Source organism: Hippichthys cyanospilos, chromosome 3, assembly GCF_059441005.1.
Source record: "Hippichthys cyanospilos isolate Australia breed blue-spotted pipefish chromosome 3, RoL_Hcya_1.0, whole genome shotgun sequence".
Lineage (NCBI taxonomy): Eukaryota > Metazoa > Chordata > Actinopteri > Syngnathiformes > Syngnathidae > Hippichthys > Hippichthys cyanospilos.
Window position 1 is genome coordinate 21184938 of NC_142371.1, and position 17924 is coordinate 21202861.

Genomic DNA, 17924 nt, shown 5'->3' on the forward strand with positions numbered 1-17924 from the left:
TGACTTTTTCTGGAAAACTACACAATTTTATTGCTCTTTAAAATCTTCACAAAGCGCTGCAATTGGTTGGAGAAAACAGTACGCTAACGCAAATTAAACCAATAACAATAAATAACGAATACATTCAAAGAATAATAATTTAATGGAGTAAAAATAGAAAAAAACAAAATAACACTGCCGAGTCTCATACGTAGTCGAAAGTCAATTATTTGTTATCTTAAAATTCCAACCGCCCTCGATTATGAAGGGATCCTTGGAGAAATGTCCCCCCAAAAGTGTGGACGAATCTGCATGAAAGGCATTTGGAAGTTTGCATTCAATAGAAGCAGCCGACAATACATTGTTGTTCAGCGGTGGGACGAACCAACAAAAGGGGGAGAAAAGCGCTTAATCGCACTATTAAATCACTTTCAAATAACAATAATAATGAAGGTGATCCCCGGAGTCGAATTTTATAATGATGTTTCATTGTATAAAATGTATACGTTTTTATGTCCTTTATTTTTTTTTAATATCACTTGATAAACATTAGTGTTATACCCCTCCTATGGTAATGGTACAATCCAACTCGGCTGGAGGGTCAATCCACAGGAGCTCGCAATCAGCATCAACTGCGGAGAGCCGAACGGTGGTGGAATTCCCTCACATTTTTCGCCCTCCCCACAAAAAAAATAAAATAAAAATAGACCTGTTATCCTCACCTACCGGTGTCTGTAAATACTCCCATCTTGGATTTATCGGTCAATTTCCCACTTGGCGAGAGAAGCTCCGCGACGTCTTGGGTCAAGTGAGCCAAAGTTCTCCCCTTCCTACGTGAGGGATGAGCGGACTGCCGTTCGGCAAGGAGCCGGTGCTTGGATGAACGCGACGACATACGGCGAAAGAGTCGCAACCGCCGCCGAAATGGAGCGAAATAACGTAGCAGCAGAGACATGTAAGTTTCACGCTTCCATTTTTTGGTAATTTCTGTGTAATGAGCTAGCTCCTCATAAATGGGAGGAAACGTCGGGGGAATGCCGCGTTGTTTTGGAACCGCGATATTTGTGCTTGGAAAGTAAAATTTTGGGTTCTTGCATCTTTTAAAAACATTTGCACTATGAGGTCATCTTTTTGCCCCACCCCCCTTCTTCTTGTTATGTTCACAAACTACGTAATCATGCATCCTGCCATTTAAGGACAAATACAGTCTTCCCTCGTTTGTCGCGGGGTTTACTCCACCCAAAACTCCCCATTAAACTGAAATCCGCGGAGTAGAGATTTTGTTGTTTCTATATTTTTGATTTGTTTCTTATGTCAAAACAACATAAAATCGATACTTTCTTCCCTGGTCTGTCTAAAAGGAGAACAAATCAATGAACATAGCGAGGTAAACCTACAATATAAATGATTACAGATGAAAATAAGGGATGATATTTATTTTTTATGTTTTTATTTTTTTTATTTTTATTGCACTACCTAGTTTGACTGTGAATTTTGAGGATTTCAATATCCCAGCAATAAATTAAAGACAAAATGTATTCAAATGACCTTTTTCGATTTTTCTTCCGTTTTTGATAAACACCTTTCATATTGCTGTTGCAACAATGGTTTTCCCTAGTAGCCCAAAACAATTTAACATTTCCCTCTTGTTGTGTTTACTTTGGCTGTTTATGGTTATGTTACCATGTTGCATATAGTGCACAAATAATAACAAATAATATTTGTCTTATGGATATATCTGTGTTCTTCAAAATGAAAAAGTCCCTTTCAAACTTCATTTGTATTGGTACACAAAAATATAATCAATCAAAAGTGTCATTTTTGGGGGGATTATAGAAGAAAACTATGATTTAAAAAAATAACTTTATTTTCAATAAATATTTTTTCTCAATAAAAATCAATATAAAGTGTCAGACATGTTCTAAAAAATCACAAGTAAATAGTCCTCAGAAAAATATTAAACACAAAGCGTCCTGTTTTGCAGTTACAGTAGAGATCATTTCACAAAAATGAATCATTAACGTAATTATTAATAAATATTTGTCCAAAAAAATGACATAAAGTGCCGAACCTGTTCTCAAAATAACTAATTATCAATAAATATTTGTCTAGAGAAAAATCATAGGATTAAAATGATCATAGTTGAGATGTGTTCACAAACATAAATCATGAACTTGACAGGTAACGAGAGGTGGCACTTAACAAATCGGGTCGAACCATTCTAGTACGGGGGAGAATCTGGCTTTACTCCCATTTGAGAACCACTCTTGTATTTATTTGGGATTGGACTGGAAAAATACTATCATATGCACGTTCTAAAAGCTCAAGCAGGTCATTTCCATTTGAAGCTCTGCAAACGGAAAGCTAAAGCGCCCACTTATTCCCCACTAAAGATGAATGCTACTGCTATCTGCAGGATGATCTTGATTTCTGCATGCCTGAGCATTGTGAATTGACGTGTTGCCCGCTGTCCGGAAAATTGAAAGGGGTCGCCGGACTCACAATGTGGCCCAATGACAACGAGAAAACTTCCTTCCTGCCGGGAAATAGAGGGGGGGTCCAAAGATGGGTTAGCTCGGCATTTTTTGGCATCCCATCAAGCGGCGGGGAATCCGGCTCCGCCCCGACGTCGGAAATCACTATTGCCGATTCTTCATGTGTGTGGCAAGAAGGCACATCAACAAGATGTTGACTGCGTGGGTTGTATCTGGCCATGTAGTCAGTCTGATTAGATGGCGGAAATCCGATTATTGAAACACAAAAAAAAACTAAAAACAAATAAATCATCCCTTATTTATTTCCTTTTCTGTAAAATATGATGGGATTAGAAACACTTGAGCAGAGGTGCGCAATTTGCATTTTTTTGCTGGTCCGTCATTCGTCAGAGCCCCGCCCTAAAGCCCCACCCTAAAGCCCCGCCCTAAAGTAATCAACGTCGGTCGTTTTTTTTTCCACTACAATCTACAATTGTTATTGTCAGTGTATTTTAGCCCGACCTTCCACCACCAGGAGAGGGAGACATTTCACCTTTTTTTTTCTGGTCCGTCATTCTTCTGACACTGGTCTACTTCTGTCTGGACTCATTTTTTTTTTTTTTTATGTTTTAGTACTAGGGCTGAACAATTAATCGAATTTTAATCGTGATCACGATATTGTCTGCCATGATGAAGTAAGCTGGTCCTCGGCGATATTAATATATAAAAAGTCAAGCACTTTGTCATCCTACCACAAGGGGACAATGTTTCCCACAGGTCTGAATTGTAGATTGTAGAGCATTATTGTCACATGTATAGGACAAAAGCTTCTTATTTTTTCACCCCAATATATTATTTACCAGTGCGAAATGGCATTGAGTTTCTCACCTGATTCCTCATATATATGCTGGTACCTGTCAATTGAGACCTATTTTGAAAAATCTGATATATTCGGTTTGAAATGACCAAAAATTATATGCTAATTGATTAACATTCGCTTAGGTAAATAATGTGCTTGGTTCTAAGTAGGCTTCATTTTTTTTTATGGGTTTGCACTCAGCAAAGTTAGCTGTGTTGCCCTGTGTGCTATTTGTTTGAATTATTATATACTTTATTTTAACTAATTATCATCACAGTATTTGTAAGTATCAAGCCTTATTGGTATACGACTTGTTTAAAAAAAAAAGGCACTAAATAGACATGTTTGACCTAACATGATGAATAATCGTGATTATTATTCTGGCCATAACCGTGCAGCCTTACTTCTAATTCTTGGAGTTTCACTTAAGATTATTGACAGTGGGCTGCATCGTATGATATTTCCAATTTCCCAGCATCCTTGAATGCCTCACAAGATGCTGCGCAGCCGTTAACCGGGAAATATCATGCTGTCCTTATGTCTCACTTAACAGTGCCATGAGACGCATCTGCTTCATCTCCGCCCGAGCAAATTATCATCCCTCGCTGCCCCTCTCGCCGTCGGAACGGGACGTCTGGATTTTGAAACGCCTTCTTTCCCACACGTCTGCAAATATCCCCCAACATCGGCGGACCCGCCGTCTATTATTAGAGCACTTCCCGTTTGGCCCAAGGGCGCGTCGCGCACTTTGCGTACGTCGCGCTCCCATGCTACGTTATCATCCGAGCGTCACGTGAGCCCGCCGGGCTCTTAAGCGTGCCACGTGCGGCTTGGTGACATCAAATGGTTCGCTGCCGCCTTTCCACGCGGGGAGACAAAAATCCACACATCATTCTAGCCGTCGGGGTTAATTATGCGTCGAAGCCACGCGAGATCGCATGAGATTTTCGCCCAAGGTCGCATTTGAGTAAACGGGATCAAAATGACAGTGCTCGGTTCCACTATGTTGTTGTTGACACGTTTTATCGTTGGATTGATTTGAAATGACGGATTATGGATTATTTTTTATTATTTATTATTTTTTGAAGTCCGCACATTCGTTCACAGGTACTCTGTACGTTTGGTCAAAGGAAAGTTCTAAAAAGAATGAATGAATGAAGTACCAAGTATTCAATTCTTTAAAGAATTAAATACTAAAGTCATCAATGACCTGATATCATTAAAGTAGTCATTATTTAGGTACTCTAGTACTAAAGCAATCAATTACATCAGTTTATAAGTTCTAAAGTAATTACTAGTAGTACCAGTATTACTACTAGCAATAAAGTATTAATTGCTCTATGTAATTGAGTACTAAGTTTATCGATTACATCTGAAGTGCTAAAGCACTTGATTACCTTAGGTACAAAAGAAATTGATTACTTCAGCTTATAAAAGTAATCAATTAAGTAGTTGATTACAAAAGTATTGAAGCAGTAGTTTGCTTTAGTACTGTAATTAGCTAAGGCAAGACTTTAATACTCAGCTACTGAAGTAATTGATAACTTTAGGTACTAAAGTACTAAATCGATTGATTGTTTTAGGCACTAAAGTACTAAAATTGATTACCTCATGTTAGGAAAATAATTGATGAAGTACGGTAATTGATTACAAAAGTAATAAAGCAATTGTTTGCTTTAAATCCCTAAGTTAAGACTTTAATACTCAACTACTGAAGTAATTGATAACTTCAGGTACTAAAGTACTAAATCAATTGATTATTTTAGACACTAAAGTACTAAAATTGATGACCTCATATTACAAAAGTAATTGATGAAGGAATTGATCACAAAAGTATTAAAACAATTGATTGCTTTAGCACTTAAGGTAAAACTTGTGTAGTCCTCAACTACTGAAGAAATCGCTAACTTTAGCCACTAAAGTACCAAAGCAATCGATTACTTAAGGCAATTAAGTCAAAAAGTAATTGATTACGAAATGGAGGACTAAATTAAATGTTAGCGTTAATGTTATGTCAGAAAAACTGAGGTCATTTATTATTGAAGTACTTATTTACCTCCATGTTTAAATAAGGCCGCTATGATGTTACTGAGGCGCATATGCTAGCTAATACCACGGGGTAGCATCATGCGGATACAGCTTGCGCTAAATAATTCAACTTGTGAATTTTTCTTTGTGTGCTTTGGGATCCGCGCGTATTGAGCACTCAGCTACTCTGGACCTTTAAACAAACGGCCACGCCGGCTTGTTTGCGCTGCGCTTCCGAAGTGTCTGGGCCCCTCTGCCCTCCTTCCTTACGTCATTCATTCTCTTACGGGGAGGGGGGAGTGACGAGCCGAGCGCTTCATTATTTCTTTGAAAAGTTGTCGTTGGGTCAACGGCCTTTTCGCCTCTTTTAAACCTTTCATTCGAATGTTCTGTTTGCATAGTCTTATTTTGTTCCAACTATTATGTATTCTTCTTAGGTAAGCCAGAGACTTGCTGCGAGCGCTTATTTTAGCTCACGCTTTCATGAATACGCCACGTTTTGTCCAGTGGCCATGCATTTGGAAATTCAGCGCTCGGGATCATTAACGTGCATATTTCTGCGCTCCTTATGAATTTCATGTTGCCGGGAGAGCGCCGCATAAAGCGGCGGGTATTTATAGCGCACCAGGGCAAAACAATTTGCCGTGAAATTGGATTTGGGGCGAAATCGCTTTCTCCGTGGCAGCATTAGAACTTGTTCCAGTTTGAACGATGCTCTTTTTCCTCCTCAAATGTCACCGCCGCACACACACACACACACTTCTGTGGCACAAACAAAGTGCATGCAGTATATTGCTTTCCCTAATAATGTGGTAAAACTAAATTTGAGCTCATTTTCGGTGTTGAAATGTCAAGGAATGTGTAAAATAGTAATAATGAGAAGGCCTACTTGAAAATGTTTGCTTATGTTATGGCACAAAATATGAACCCCAAGAATGTGAAATATAATTTCACACTTATCTTACATTATCCCCAGAAGGAAAAAAAAAACTGCATAACTATCAATTCTGCCCCTTTTCACATACTAAGATTTTCTTGCATTCCAGGCATAGGCCGATTATCTACGCCAAACTTTGGCTATTTGACAAATCTCGACATTATCTTAAAATATATAAGATATTGGTGTTAATGTTCCAGACCAGCTATAATTACTTTAGGTTTTCTTTTTCCAGCATCAAACAGTTCAATTGCTCAAAAATGGTTCTAGTTTAAATAACAATTGACAAATACGAGTATTTTTTTTTTCCAGGAATTTTAATGCACTCTAAGATACCTTTTCAGATTCAAAATAAGCTGTAATGTGTATAAACCCCTGTAAAAATTGATTTGGAGCTTCGTTCAGGGGATGTTTTTGTATATTTATGATGTTTTTTTTCACCTGCAAGGTCCTTTGAGATATCAAACATCTTAACATCGGATTCCACAGAAAAATAGCGTTTTCAGACGAGTACATGCCCCATATTGATCCGACATGCTAAAATGGTTCCTTGATGGCTTTTGCTGCTCACCCGCTGATTATCAAACTGCCGGTGTGCTGCCACGCGATCATGCGTGCATGCATTGCAAGCATCCATGCCTCCCTTCCCTTCTGTTTTCCCCCAGCTTCAGAGTGCTCCTATTGTGCGCTACCTTCATCTCGAGGGGACCAATCAACTCACACCAAACCCTCTAGAATCCCACGATTGTCAAACTTGTTTTTTTGTTTTTGTTTTTACTTTCTTCTTTGCAACAGAAGTTTTTGGTACGCATACATTTTCAAGGATGAATAAGACCAATGTCACCAGGGTGGCTCTGGGCTGTCTGTATATTGCCCCCCCACCCCACCCCCACCCCCTCCTCTGCACGAGTGCAGTCCATCTGACTTCATGGCTTGTTGATTTCATCATCCTGTTTGCGACACCTGAGCAAATGTAAGTGCTCTTCAAAGCACAACACAGCACTCTCCCAATCCCAAATTCGTCAAACAAGTTAGCTAGCGCTTAGCTAGCAAAGAGAGTTTCTCAGACCCGACGTCCAACTTTGCAAAATGAATTCGCACGGCGAAAGACTCCGGCAGCAAAGTAGCAACAAAGGCAGGCTTAGATGGTTTTCATTGACTGATTGCTTAACAGTTTAATGCTCATTTAGATGGCTAAACGTGCACAAACACGTGCACAGAGTCTCGGTACGTCATCCAAACATTCCTCCTGAAGAAATATGCTATGACGCCTTTGACTTGAAAGGGGGACATTCTGATTCTTTCCAATGGACAATCCACTACTCAATTTGAGTCACCAACGTTTTGTTTCAAGCCATACAAATCTTAGAGGACTAAAGTCATTTTTGAGTATGTCATTAAGAAGCTATAATTCAGAGTATTTGGACAATTTTAGATTCGTAAAGGATTATTCAAAATATTTTAGGGCTAAAGCAAGTCCTTCAGTATCTCGGTTAAACAAAATGCTCTGGATTTTTTGCGTCTCGCATAAATTAGCTGCTAGCTAGCGGAGATAAAATGCTCCATATAGGCTGGGGAGATAAACGCAAGTGACATTTTACACTGATTTTGACAGCCCGGCACGGTTGCTGTTCTACTGATCACTTATTAACAAACCACGTGAATTTGCTGTTTCAGCTGGAAAATTCTTCTCATAGACCAAATTTATGGGAAGAGATTTGGAGAAGGAGAAGGAAAGTAGTGTTTGAGTTGAAGTTGAGTATTTTTCCGTATCGCCGTGCTTGGAACTTTTACTGTGCATTGTCCTTTCTGCTCCTGCGGTGGCAAAGACATCATAAATCAGCCCTCGCTTCAGACTCTCTTGCCAAAGAGAAGTAATCCTTTTCCCGCAGCTTCTAGCCTCCCCGAGAGCTTTGAGTTCTATTGGTTGTTGTCGTCACAACCTCCTCCGTAGCAGCGGTATGTGACGTCCTCTTCATCTCTGTCACACCGGGTTACAAACTTGTCCCATCGGCATCAAAGAAGTGAAAAAAAAAGCTTCCAAAGTGACAGTAAGAACGTCATCGGTTATTAGCTCCTATCTCCTCGCGGCGTTCTTCCCTCCGCAGTGTTTTGGCTGCACTCGGTCGCCAAGCGGAGACCGCAACAAAGGCTGGTCTCTTGTCGGAAAGGATGGCCGCCCGAGGAACGCTTACTTAATAGCGTCACGCTTTGACAGAGGGAAGCCTCGCAAAGTCTCGTCTCTCCCGGGTGAACCTTTTCACGGGGTAGCTCACGGGGCCCGATGGCCGGGCCCGGTCCCGTGTCGTCTGTGGGCGATGACGTCGCTTTTCAATGCGCCTGGATGAGCTCAGACAAGCTTTGTCTTCAGGCCCGCTATGGCGCTGAATGCCACTGAATGCCTCTAATCATCTGGAATTCAACGGGATTAAGCGGGCCCTGCCGTCATACCCTTTGGAATTTGAGAAAGAGTCGGGGGGTGGAAACCGTGGCTGTCAAAGCCCAAGTCAGTCAGCCAGTCCAAGCCGCTTCGGTAAACGAACAAATCTCCTCAGAATAGAAAGACATGCGCAGTGAGGAGAAATCTATTAAGACAGAGGCTGCTTCGTTCCTGCAGTTTTTCTCGCCACCTAGCAAGAGGGTGTTTAGCTATTGCTTCTCGATTGTTTTTTAGCCATAAGTTTCACTACATTCACCTGCTCTTTTCATACTTGTCAAATAAGTATGAGTGAAATTTTTCAACCCTGTATCAAACTCACCGGTTTTGTCTGCTAGCTGAGGACATGAGAGGTAAACCTTGCACCACATTTAAGTGCGATTCAAGCCGTGGCACACCTTGGAGCAAATTTTCTGAAAAAAAAAAAAAAAAATCTGCTCAGGCTCGGTTGTTGTCATGAGTGAAAATTAGGTAGGGTCAAGTGAAGCGTTCGACGTTACTCGCCAGTGATTTCTGTCGCGCATTCATACCTGCGTACCAGTTATGTGCATCCCTGGTTATATGGACGGATTTGTTTTACACGCAAAAAGGGGAGAATTTCAGTAGCCCTGGTTACAAACTTTGCACAAAACTGTCATGAGTCCTCAATTTGGACCTGAACCATTTATTTCTTGATGCTTCGAGGAGGCCTTTGGAGTGGCGCAGTCGTCATCTTGCACCCCATTGGCCGCTAGATGTTGAATAGCGCAGCGACCGTGTCGTAAATCTCCGTCTCGCTCTGTGACAGCCTCCTAGACTCTTTGCGGTTTTCAGCCAAAAATCCCGCAATGATTTACAGACTGTGTTTACCCAAACCGGGTTCCTGAGTTGAACACGGGGATACAGTGCGGGCCGGACAAAGCCGAGCGTCCCTCCCATGGAGGCTTTTGTTGGGGCTGTCACAACCCAGCCAAACTAATGTTAAAGTCGGACATTCAAGTTGAGGCCGACCGCCAAGTGTGAGTCACCGTGTTTTTTTTGCAATCTGACGATACCGGCGGAGATTAGCGCAATAAAGTGTCTATCCCGAGCATTCTTCACAACATGCCGGCCGCCGAGAGAGCCGACGTCATCGGAATGAGGATCGACTGGTCCAGAGCTCTCGCAGCCTTGTCATTTACACGTTGTTTTGTCTCTGTTACGTTTCGTTCCTATCGGCTCCCCACGAAGCGGCGACCAGGAAGACCACGAGGCTCGATCCGGAAGGGGAGTGCAGCCCCCGCAAGCCCGCCAGCAGAACGGCGTCGCCGGCCAAGAAACCCACCCCCAAAGCCGAGGCCATCTCACGAACGCCCGGCTCGCCGGCGTCGCCCGTCCCGCGGACCAAAAGAGGTAAAGGCACCAGGGTTCGCTCGGTCGGCCCGGACTCATAATGGACTGGCTCCAACTTTTGATAATGCTTGCTGTTACGTTTGCACTTTGCAAAGGAAGCTCATCTCTCTTGAGGCCAGGTGGAGTCGGGAGTGCTTTCAGACCTACGGCCAAATCCAATATACAGAAGATTGCTCAGTGCTTTTTTTTTTTACTCGGAAAGAACTTCCATTCCAAATGAATGGGACCACTTGATGAAATGTTCTTTTCTTGGCTTTTGTCCCTATCAGAGTTTTCAATTAAACGAGAGCGAAGAAAAGGCAAAGAACCCAAGTCAAAATATTCTTTTGCAAAAGACGGTGCAAACACTAATGTGCAAAAACTATTTTCAAACTTTTTCAATCACAATATAGTAATACTCAGTAATAACAATAATAACTCAAATAATAACTCTAAACTCTCAATAGCATAATTGAATGTCAATATGACCAACCATGTTCAACTGTAAACACACAAAAGTAACAGGTAAAGCTTACTTTATCAATATTGATCCATATATAAGGCGCACCTGATTATAAGGCGCACCATCAGCTTTTAAAAAAAATCTTAAGGCTTTTAGGTGCGCCTTATAATGCGGAAAATACGGTATTTTTATAACATACCGTATATACAATATTTTCATCGTTTCCCTCCTGTTATCAAATAAAAATACAACCCTCAAAATAATGTCACATTTCATCTTTATCAACATCATCTGTCATGGCTTACAATTAATTACCATAATGGCGTTTTTAACCATTAATTTTCACAGTTTTCTCCACTTTTCGGTAAGGTCATGTATTTAGCATTTTTCTCTCTTATCAGGGACATAATCTTTACATAACATAAATCCAGTTTCGCTCACGGTGAAATACATCTTGTATACAAACAAATTAATAATAAGGGCCTGCCGTTGTCAATATTATAGCAATCCATCCATCAGATTTGAACCAAGAAAAGGGGTCCCAACTCTTTATGAAGTCAAATTATTGGATGTCTGGATGGCTGCTGTTTGTTCTTTGTACATAAAGAGATTTGGCTTCAGATGTTCTTCAGGATACCCAAATAGCAAAAACGCTTGCAGAAACATGTTTGGGGCCTTCGCAAATCTTAAGCTTCTTTTTCCTCTTTGCGCTTTGTTCTTTCTTTTATCCATGAATCCATTTGTGGCGATGTCTGAACATTTTCTCGGAAATAAACGGGTTGAGCCCCCTCACCTCCCACCCCAAAAAAGAACCGAACCCTACGTCCTTCAGGTTCCTTTTTTTGGCGCGGTCGAAGCTGTTAATTGTGCTCTTTTGTGTTCTGGCGAGTACATTGAAAGGGAAAAGCACTCTGTAGCCCCCTTAATTAGACCAAGCGAATAGTCGGGCGATTAGTAGGAAGAGGGAGACTGTTTTTGTGGTCTTGACAGCAGCCATTTGCCCGGAGTGGCACTCTGACTGATTCCATTGTTCCGCTCCATCTTCCCTATGAAAATAATTGCAAAAGTCTTTCAGTTTTCCAATCGGATGTCCGTTGCAAGGTCTCGCCGCGCACGTGATGCCACGATAAACACGCGCTCACCTTCCCGGCGCTTCGCTGCAAACACGCGGCCTTTCCACTCTCCTATAAATACCAAAGTGGGTCAGGTTTGTTTTTTTTTTTTTTCTTCCCATTTCTATCCCTGGCATAATGTTTGCAGTTGACACCTCTTCCAGTGAGATGGTGCAGATGGGAAACATCTGGGCTGCGAGATGAGATGGGGGGGGGGGGCTTCTAGCAAAGCACAAATATCCTGCGGCCTTCTGCTAACGAGTAACTCAAGTAAAAATGGCACGTGCAGCTGGTGCGTGTGAGCATTTTTTGCATTCTATGGCGATGAAATGCGTCATTTAATCAACGATGGCTTTGGTATTGAAGGACCGAGATCGTGACGTGTTCACGGTTAAATATATGCATATAAATGCCGCTATTTAATTTCTTATTAAATATGACTTTTATGGGACTGATATTTCTAACCAGGAAGTAAAACGTCTCACTGCCACGCCCCCTTTATGACATCATTCAATGCGTCCAGCTATCCGCCGTATTAATACAATATTAAAGTCAATCCACTGCCTGATCATGAGATTTTCCTCCATTTTTATTCAGGTTCTTTAGTTCTGACTGCCATAACAAACAAGCTAGGAAGCTAAATTTTTATTTATTTGTTTATTTGAAGTTGTTTCGCATTGAAAAGCTTCTAAAATTCGGTTTTGATTTGATCCCGAATACAGTACACAAAGGCAACATTAAAATATTGAGCATATAGAGACAAATAGGAAAAAACATACACAAAATACCATTATAAATATATGTGCGTATATGAAAGTTGAGAAAAAATATTTTGGAGAAATCTGACAAATCTTGAAGGCAATTCTAGAAAAAAATGACTTGAAACAAATTTTTTTTAAAAAAGAGGAAAAAAGCAGGGGAAATAAAAGGTGAAAATTTCATGACAGATGTGTATTTTTAGATACATATTTTTATCCACGCAAAAAAGCAGGGTTAATAAAAGATGAAAGTTTCATGAGAAATGTGTTATATATAAATAAAAAAACCTGACAAATCTTGAAGAAAAAATTAAGCACGACAAAGGAGAAAAAGGCAAAAAAAAAAGCAGGAGGAATAAGATTAAAATGTCATTTTTTTTTCTTGTGTTCAGACGCGATGAAGTCGGGGGAGAGGCAGCAGCTGGCTAAGGAGCGGCGGGAAGAAAAAGCCAAAAGTTTGGGTAAGCGCAAACAGGGGCTGTAAAAAAAAAAATGGCTTCACACACGATGATAGCGCCCCCTTGTGGTGGGGTCAAACACGTGCATGCGTGCTCACATTCTTGCACGAGCTTGCCCGTACAAGCAAAAAAGGCAGCCATCTTTATGCCGTGCAATAAATAAGAAACTTAAGTTGAGCTTTTGAAAATGGCTGTTTTGACTCGATGCGATGTGGGTGACGGCACACGGCGCACTGCTTTGCATGATTGACGCCCGCTTGTCTTCTCTCTCGCCCACCTTCCCTCCCCCCCCCTGCAGAAGAGCTCGGCAAGCTCCAAGGTAAGTCAGCTTTTTGTCTATTTGGTGGTGGTCCCCCCCCCTCCAAAAAAAAAAAAAAAACATCGCTCGTCATCATGCTCATTTGGGTCCATGTAACGCAATTCTAGGAGATTTTGTGAAGGTTATTGGGCAATACACCGAAAGCAAACTATATTTGTCGTGGTATCTCTCGACAAATTTTAACTAGTAACTACAGGAATCAGTATCGTGGAATGTTGTTTTATTCCAGGCTTTTCTAATGGAAAATTGTGCCTTTCATGACACTGTAAATCTGTATATAATAAACAAAACAAAAAAACAAAGACATGAAATGTTGCTTCATGTTCCATTTCATTTGCTCTTAACTTGAAAAGAAAGCTGCACAGTTCCTACAACAGCATTAAATTGGATTTTCTAAACCCAGTTCAACTGAAAAAGTGTCTTTGTGTGCCCGCACTTGAGAACAGCTGGATGAATTGATGGATCGGAAGAAAAATCATTTTTATTATTCAGAAACTGAAAATTATTTCAAATTGCTGAAAAAAACAATTCTAAGCAATACAACATTTTGCAAAGAGTCACTATGACAACATTTTGCAGGAAAAAAAAATCCCCCATGTTCCAATTAATTCTCTCTTAATTTGAAAGAAAAAGAAAATGTGGACTGCTTCCTCTTATGGCATAAGAAGCCTGAAATTATGTTAGACTACTCCGAGCTCTCACAAATCTGACGCGTCCACGTGACCTGAGGGGTACTCCTACCCTCGAAATAAACTGTCGAAATAAACAATCGAAACAAACTGCAGCGAATCATGACAATTTTTTTGGTTTGTTTTTGGTCATATTGCCCAGCCTTCCGATCATTCCATTCCCACATCCCTTAAAATCTCACACTGCTTTTAAAAGGCGCCATTTTTCCTCCTTTTTCTCCCCGCCCTTCTTTTCAGAAGAGACTCGAAAAGTTTTAGCGCCTGACGCCAATTTGACTTTTTTGCCGCACTGCTGTGTCAAAAAGCCACTGGTGCACCGTGAGCCGTTGAAGTGAATGAGGCAAAATTCTACTTTGCTGTGTTCAGTGACAAACTGCCGGCTGGATTTGATCTGATTCTGATACGGGCTCCCTGTGTGAAAGAAGCTGAAGCTTTCCTCATCGCGAGCATCCACGTGTCACTCGTTTAAGCCTAAATTCATTTCTGAGAGATTACATTACAAAAATAACTAACCCCATTCAAGCTTGGCCTATTATGGGAAAGCTAAAAGTGGGTCATGGTGGTTGGTAAGATTTTTTTAACCCACCGTTGTTGATATGTTGATGTTGATATATATATATATATATATATATATATATATATATATATATATATATATATATATATATATATACATATATATATATATATATATACATATATATATATATATATATATATATATATATATATATATATATATATATATATATATATATATATATATATATATATATATATATGGGTACATTTTCTTAAAGTCCGCCCCATTCAGTAGTGTTGGGTGGCCTAATCCAGCTGTGCTTGAGTTTGAACGCGGATCAATCTAATTGGTGGATCAGCAGGCAAGGGAATGGCAGATGGGACCCATCTAATGCCCCTCCGTCGGACTCGGATAAAGGAAGAGATAATTCTTGTGTTTATAGTATCAGCTTAAAGAAGACTAGGTTTTCGCATGGGGTCTTAGTTGTCGTGTAAGTCATCTTTCAAGAAGCCAAGTCTGTCTGGACTGGGGGAATGTCATTAATACTTTATGTCGGAGACTGCTGCTTATGATTATTTAATGGCTTCACTTTGATAAATCTTGATGGGGCTGGGCAACATTGGTCGCTGTCAGGAAAGAGATTCTGTGTGTGTGTGTGTGTGTGATAGTTCTTGCTCAATTCATACAATTGCTAATGCTATTGCAATTGCAATTTTTTTTTTTCAACAACATACTACAGCAACATAGACCGTTCTGTCCTGTGGTTAGGTCACAGTGCCTCCTTTCATCTTAAAGCTGCATGAGTCACTTTCATGATTCACAGAAGATGATACTGCTAAATAAATGCTTTGCAATACTATAAATGTAAATATGGGATAACTCATGGGCGTTTATTCTAACACCCCGATTTCCTCTTATTATTATTGCTGCTACAATACTGCATGATAGTAATAGGAGTGAGAAGGCCAACTTCATTATGCACTCAAATAAAGCCTTATGCTTTTATTTTGAAGCTGAACCTGTCACCTGTAACAGCTTGATTTGTCTAATCCCGGTCTTCGATTGTTTTACAAATGATCAATTCTTTCGCAAGCTCGCCAGAAGCCTGGTAACAATCCTGATCATTTGAATCAGGTTTCTTGGGGGTAGAAAGGGCCCTCAAGGACTGAGTTTGGACACTAGTGTTGCTCCCGACTCACAATACAAACAACGCAACATTGGACTGGAATCAAGTTCAATCGCTACATCGGGCTGCTAGCAAACAATTTAATTAGCATAAATGATCCTCTTGCTAGCAGCACTTGAGTGCTCCATATAGGCTGGCTAATATTGCGTCTGCACACTTTGATGGTTGGCAGCCTGGCAATGTTGCTCTTCCTACTGATCACCTATTTGTGTATGCAACTTCACTGGCAGATTTTCAAACAAAAACACTCCAAATAAATAAATAAAAATTGAAAAGCACTCTCCGTATAGACAGCAGGGGAATAAAAGTTTGATGTGATTTACCTCTTTATGAACAGTGGAAAAGAGTCATCTACTTCCCAAACACAAAGAATTTCAAGATGTGAGAAGCTTTTGATGCTGAATGGAATTGTTCTTTTTAAAAAGGTCTTTCAACAGATTTCACCGCCAGAAAAAATAACCAAAAATAACAAACTTTAAAGGGCTCACTTCTATCCAGAGCACCTCTGACCTCACTTTGCCTGGGTCTTTTGTTCCTCACCTAAGCGGCAAAGAAGAACCAGTGGCTGGAGAAGGAGGAGAGGGCGCGGCAGCTTCGGGAGCAGCAGCTGGAGGAGCGGCGCAGGAAGCTGGAGGAACAACGAGTCCTGGCCGAGAAACGGCGCGCCGCCTTGGAGGAGCGGCAAAAGCAGAAGCTGGAGAAGAACAAGGTCGGTGGTGTCCACTCAGAAAAAAAAGCCCTTCTGATTTTCATCTCAGAAATCGGACTTTGCCAAACTAATAATGTATCATTTTGATTGATTTGTCTGGCCTAGAACTGGTTTTCCATCAAAAAGAAGTATAATGATAATTTTACGACATATTAGTGTAGGTTGAATTGATTTTTTTGACTCGTATACAAATTGTGGTGATGTTGCGGCGTGCGATTAAAGCGAGGAGCCGCTGTGTCCCCAGGAACGCTACGAGGCGGCCATCCACCGCTCCGCTAAGAAGACGTGGGCCGAAATCCGCCAGCAACGGTGGTCCTGGGCCGGCAACCACAACGGCAACCAGAAGGAGGGTGAGTATCCCAAGAAGGAAATCAATACGTGGATAAATTCAATTTCATTGACGAATTTGACGGCTTTTTTGCGGGAGTTTCACGACCGTGTGTCGGGGGGGCAATTTACAGCAATCGCATTCAGCGCCTGTGTGCGATGGTGATGACGAATGAGTTTGGAGACGCCGTGCTGGAATTGCTCTGAGTTTAGGCTTTTATTTTGGAAATGCTAGCTAAGTGGATACTTTGTCTTTCTTTCTATGGAATTGGTCGCGGGTGTGCTGGAGTTTGTGAATTGTGATTAGTGAAATTGTCGTTACTCCGTCTGCGTGTTGCTAATGTTTGTACTCAAATAGTTAAAGGTTAAAATGTTCGCACAGTTGTGAGGAATTTTCCCAGGCCTGTGGTATGCCCTTCAATGGGGCATGGCTGAAGAGTCTTTTTTTTTTTTTTTCTCCTCCCGCTTACCTTCTTGTTTTCTTTTTTCCTCTCCTAAATGACCCTGTTGTCCCGTATACCTTGTTAGGTTTTGTCTTTTTATGTTTCTGGGCTGGCCCAAGCCAGTTTTGTTGCCCTGGACATCTTGAATCTTAACGACTGCCAGAATATTAATGCTGGATTTGTTAGCCAACCTTGGCTTTTTCCATCGTGTGTTAGCATTAAGCTAACAAACTTACTTTCATTAACCCTTGTGCACATACTTTGCAAACTATACACATTGCATTTTTTTCCTAATTTTGTAAGTGCTTTTAAAGACGTATAATTAAAGTTATATATTTATTTATTTATTTATTTATTTATTTATTTTTCCTTCAACCACTCAAATTGTTCAGTGGCATCAGTTCTAACATACATATGTAGGTTAAGTTTATTAACATGCACAAAAAGTGCCCTTGTAGCCTGTGAAGTGACGATGACACTTTAAGACGTAGGCCTTAACTGTTCTCTACTGCCATCTACTGCCGTGAGGTGAAACACGTCAACAAATAATTTTCTGTTTGTTGACGTAGTTTGACTGCTGCACAACAGAATGTTGCGAAAATCGCAGGAAAGTCAATGGAATGAATCCTGTTAAAATGCATCTCAAAAATTGTAATTATAATGGTTTTCTATGGTCCAAAATTTGGACAATGATTATTTTTGTCCAGGAAATCTTGCACGTGTAGCTGCAATTGCATAGAAAATTTTGAAATTTTACGTGTTCTAATCACTCTGCTGGAAATTTCAGCTCCCCACTATTTTTTCCCCAATGATTCTTTTATGATGAACATAGTAGTTGATACACTTGAAGGTCGGATGCTCATAAATTTTCAC

The 17924-nt window shown here is 40.6% G+C and overlaps 1 protein-coding gene across 6 annotated transcripts in view; it reads left to right on the forward strand.

Annotated features, from left to right (window-relative positions):
- The first annotated feature begins 595 nt into the window (after positions 1-595).
- map7d1a (MAP7 domain containing 1a) overlaps positions 596-17924 on the forward strand; it is a 28307-nt gene continuing 10978 nt past the window's right edge. For 3 of the 6 annotated variants that reach the window (XM_088410653.1, XM_088410654.1, XM_088410656.1), the window contains exons 1-6: positions 596-934; positions 9924-10085; positions 12790-12858; positions 13154-13174; positions 16118-16281; positions 16526-16631. In XM_088410653.1, coding sequence (XP_088266779.1) covers positions 859-934; positions 9924-10085; positions 12790-12858; positions 13154-13174; positions 16118-16281; positions 16526-16631 — 598 coding nt within the window. In that variant the 5' untranslated portion in view covers positions 596-858. Of the gene's footprint in view, positions 935-7784; positions 9713-9923; positions 10086-12789; positions 12859-13153; positions 13175-16117; positions 16282-16525; positions 16632-17924 lie in introns of those variants that run through there. The other 3 variants (XM_088410655.1, XM_088410657.1, XM_088410658.1) reach the window with 2 other exon arrangements.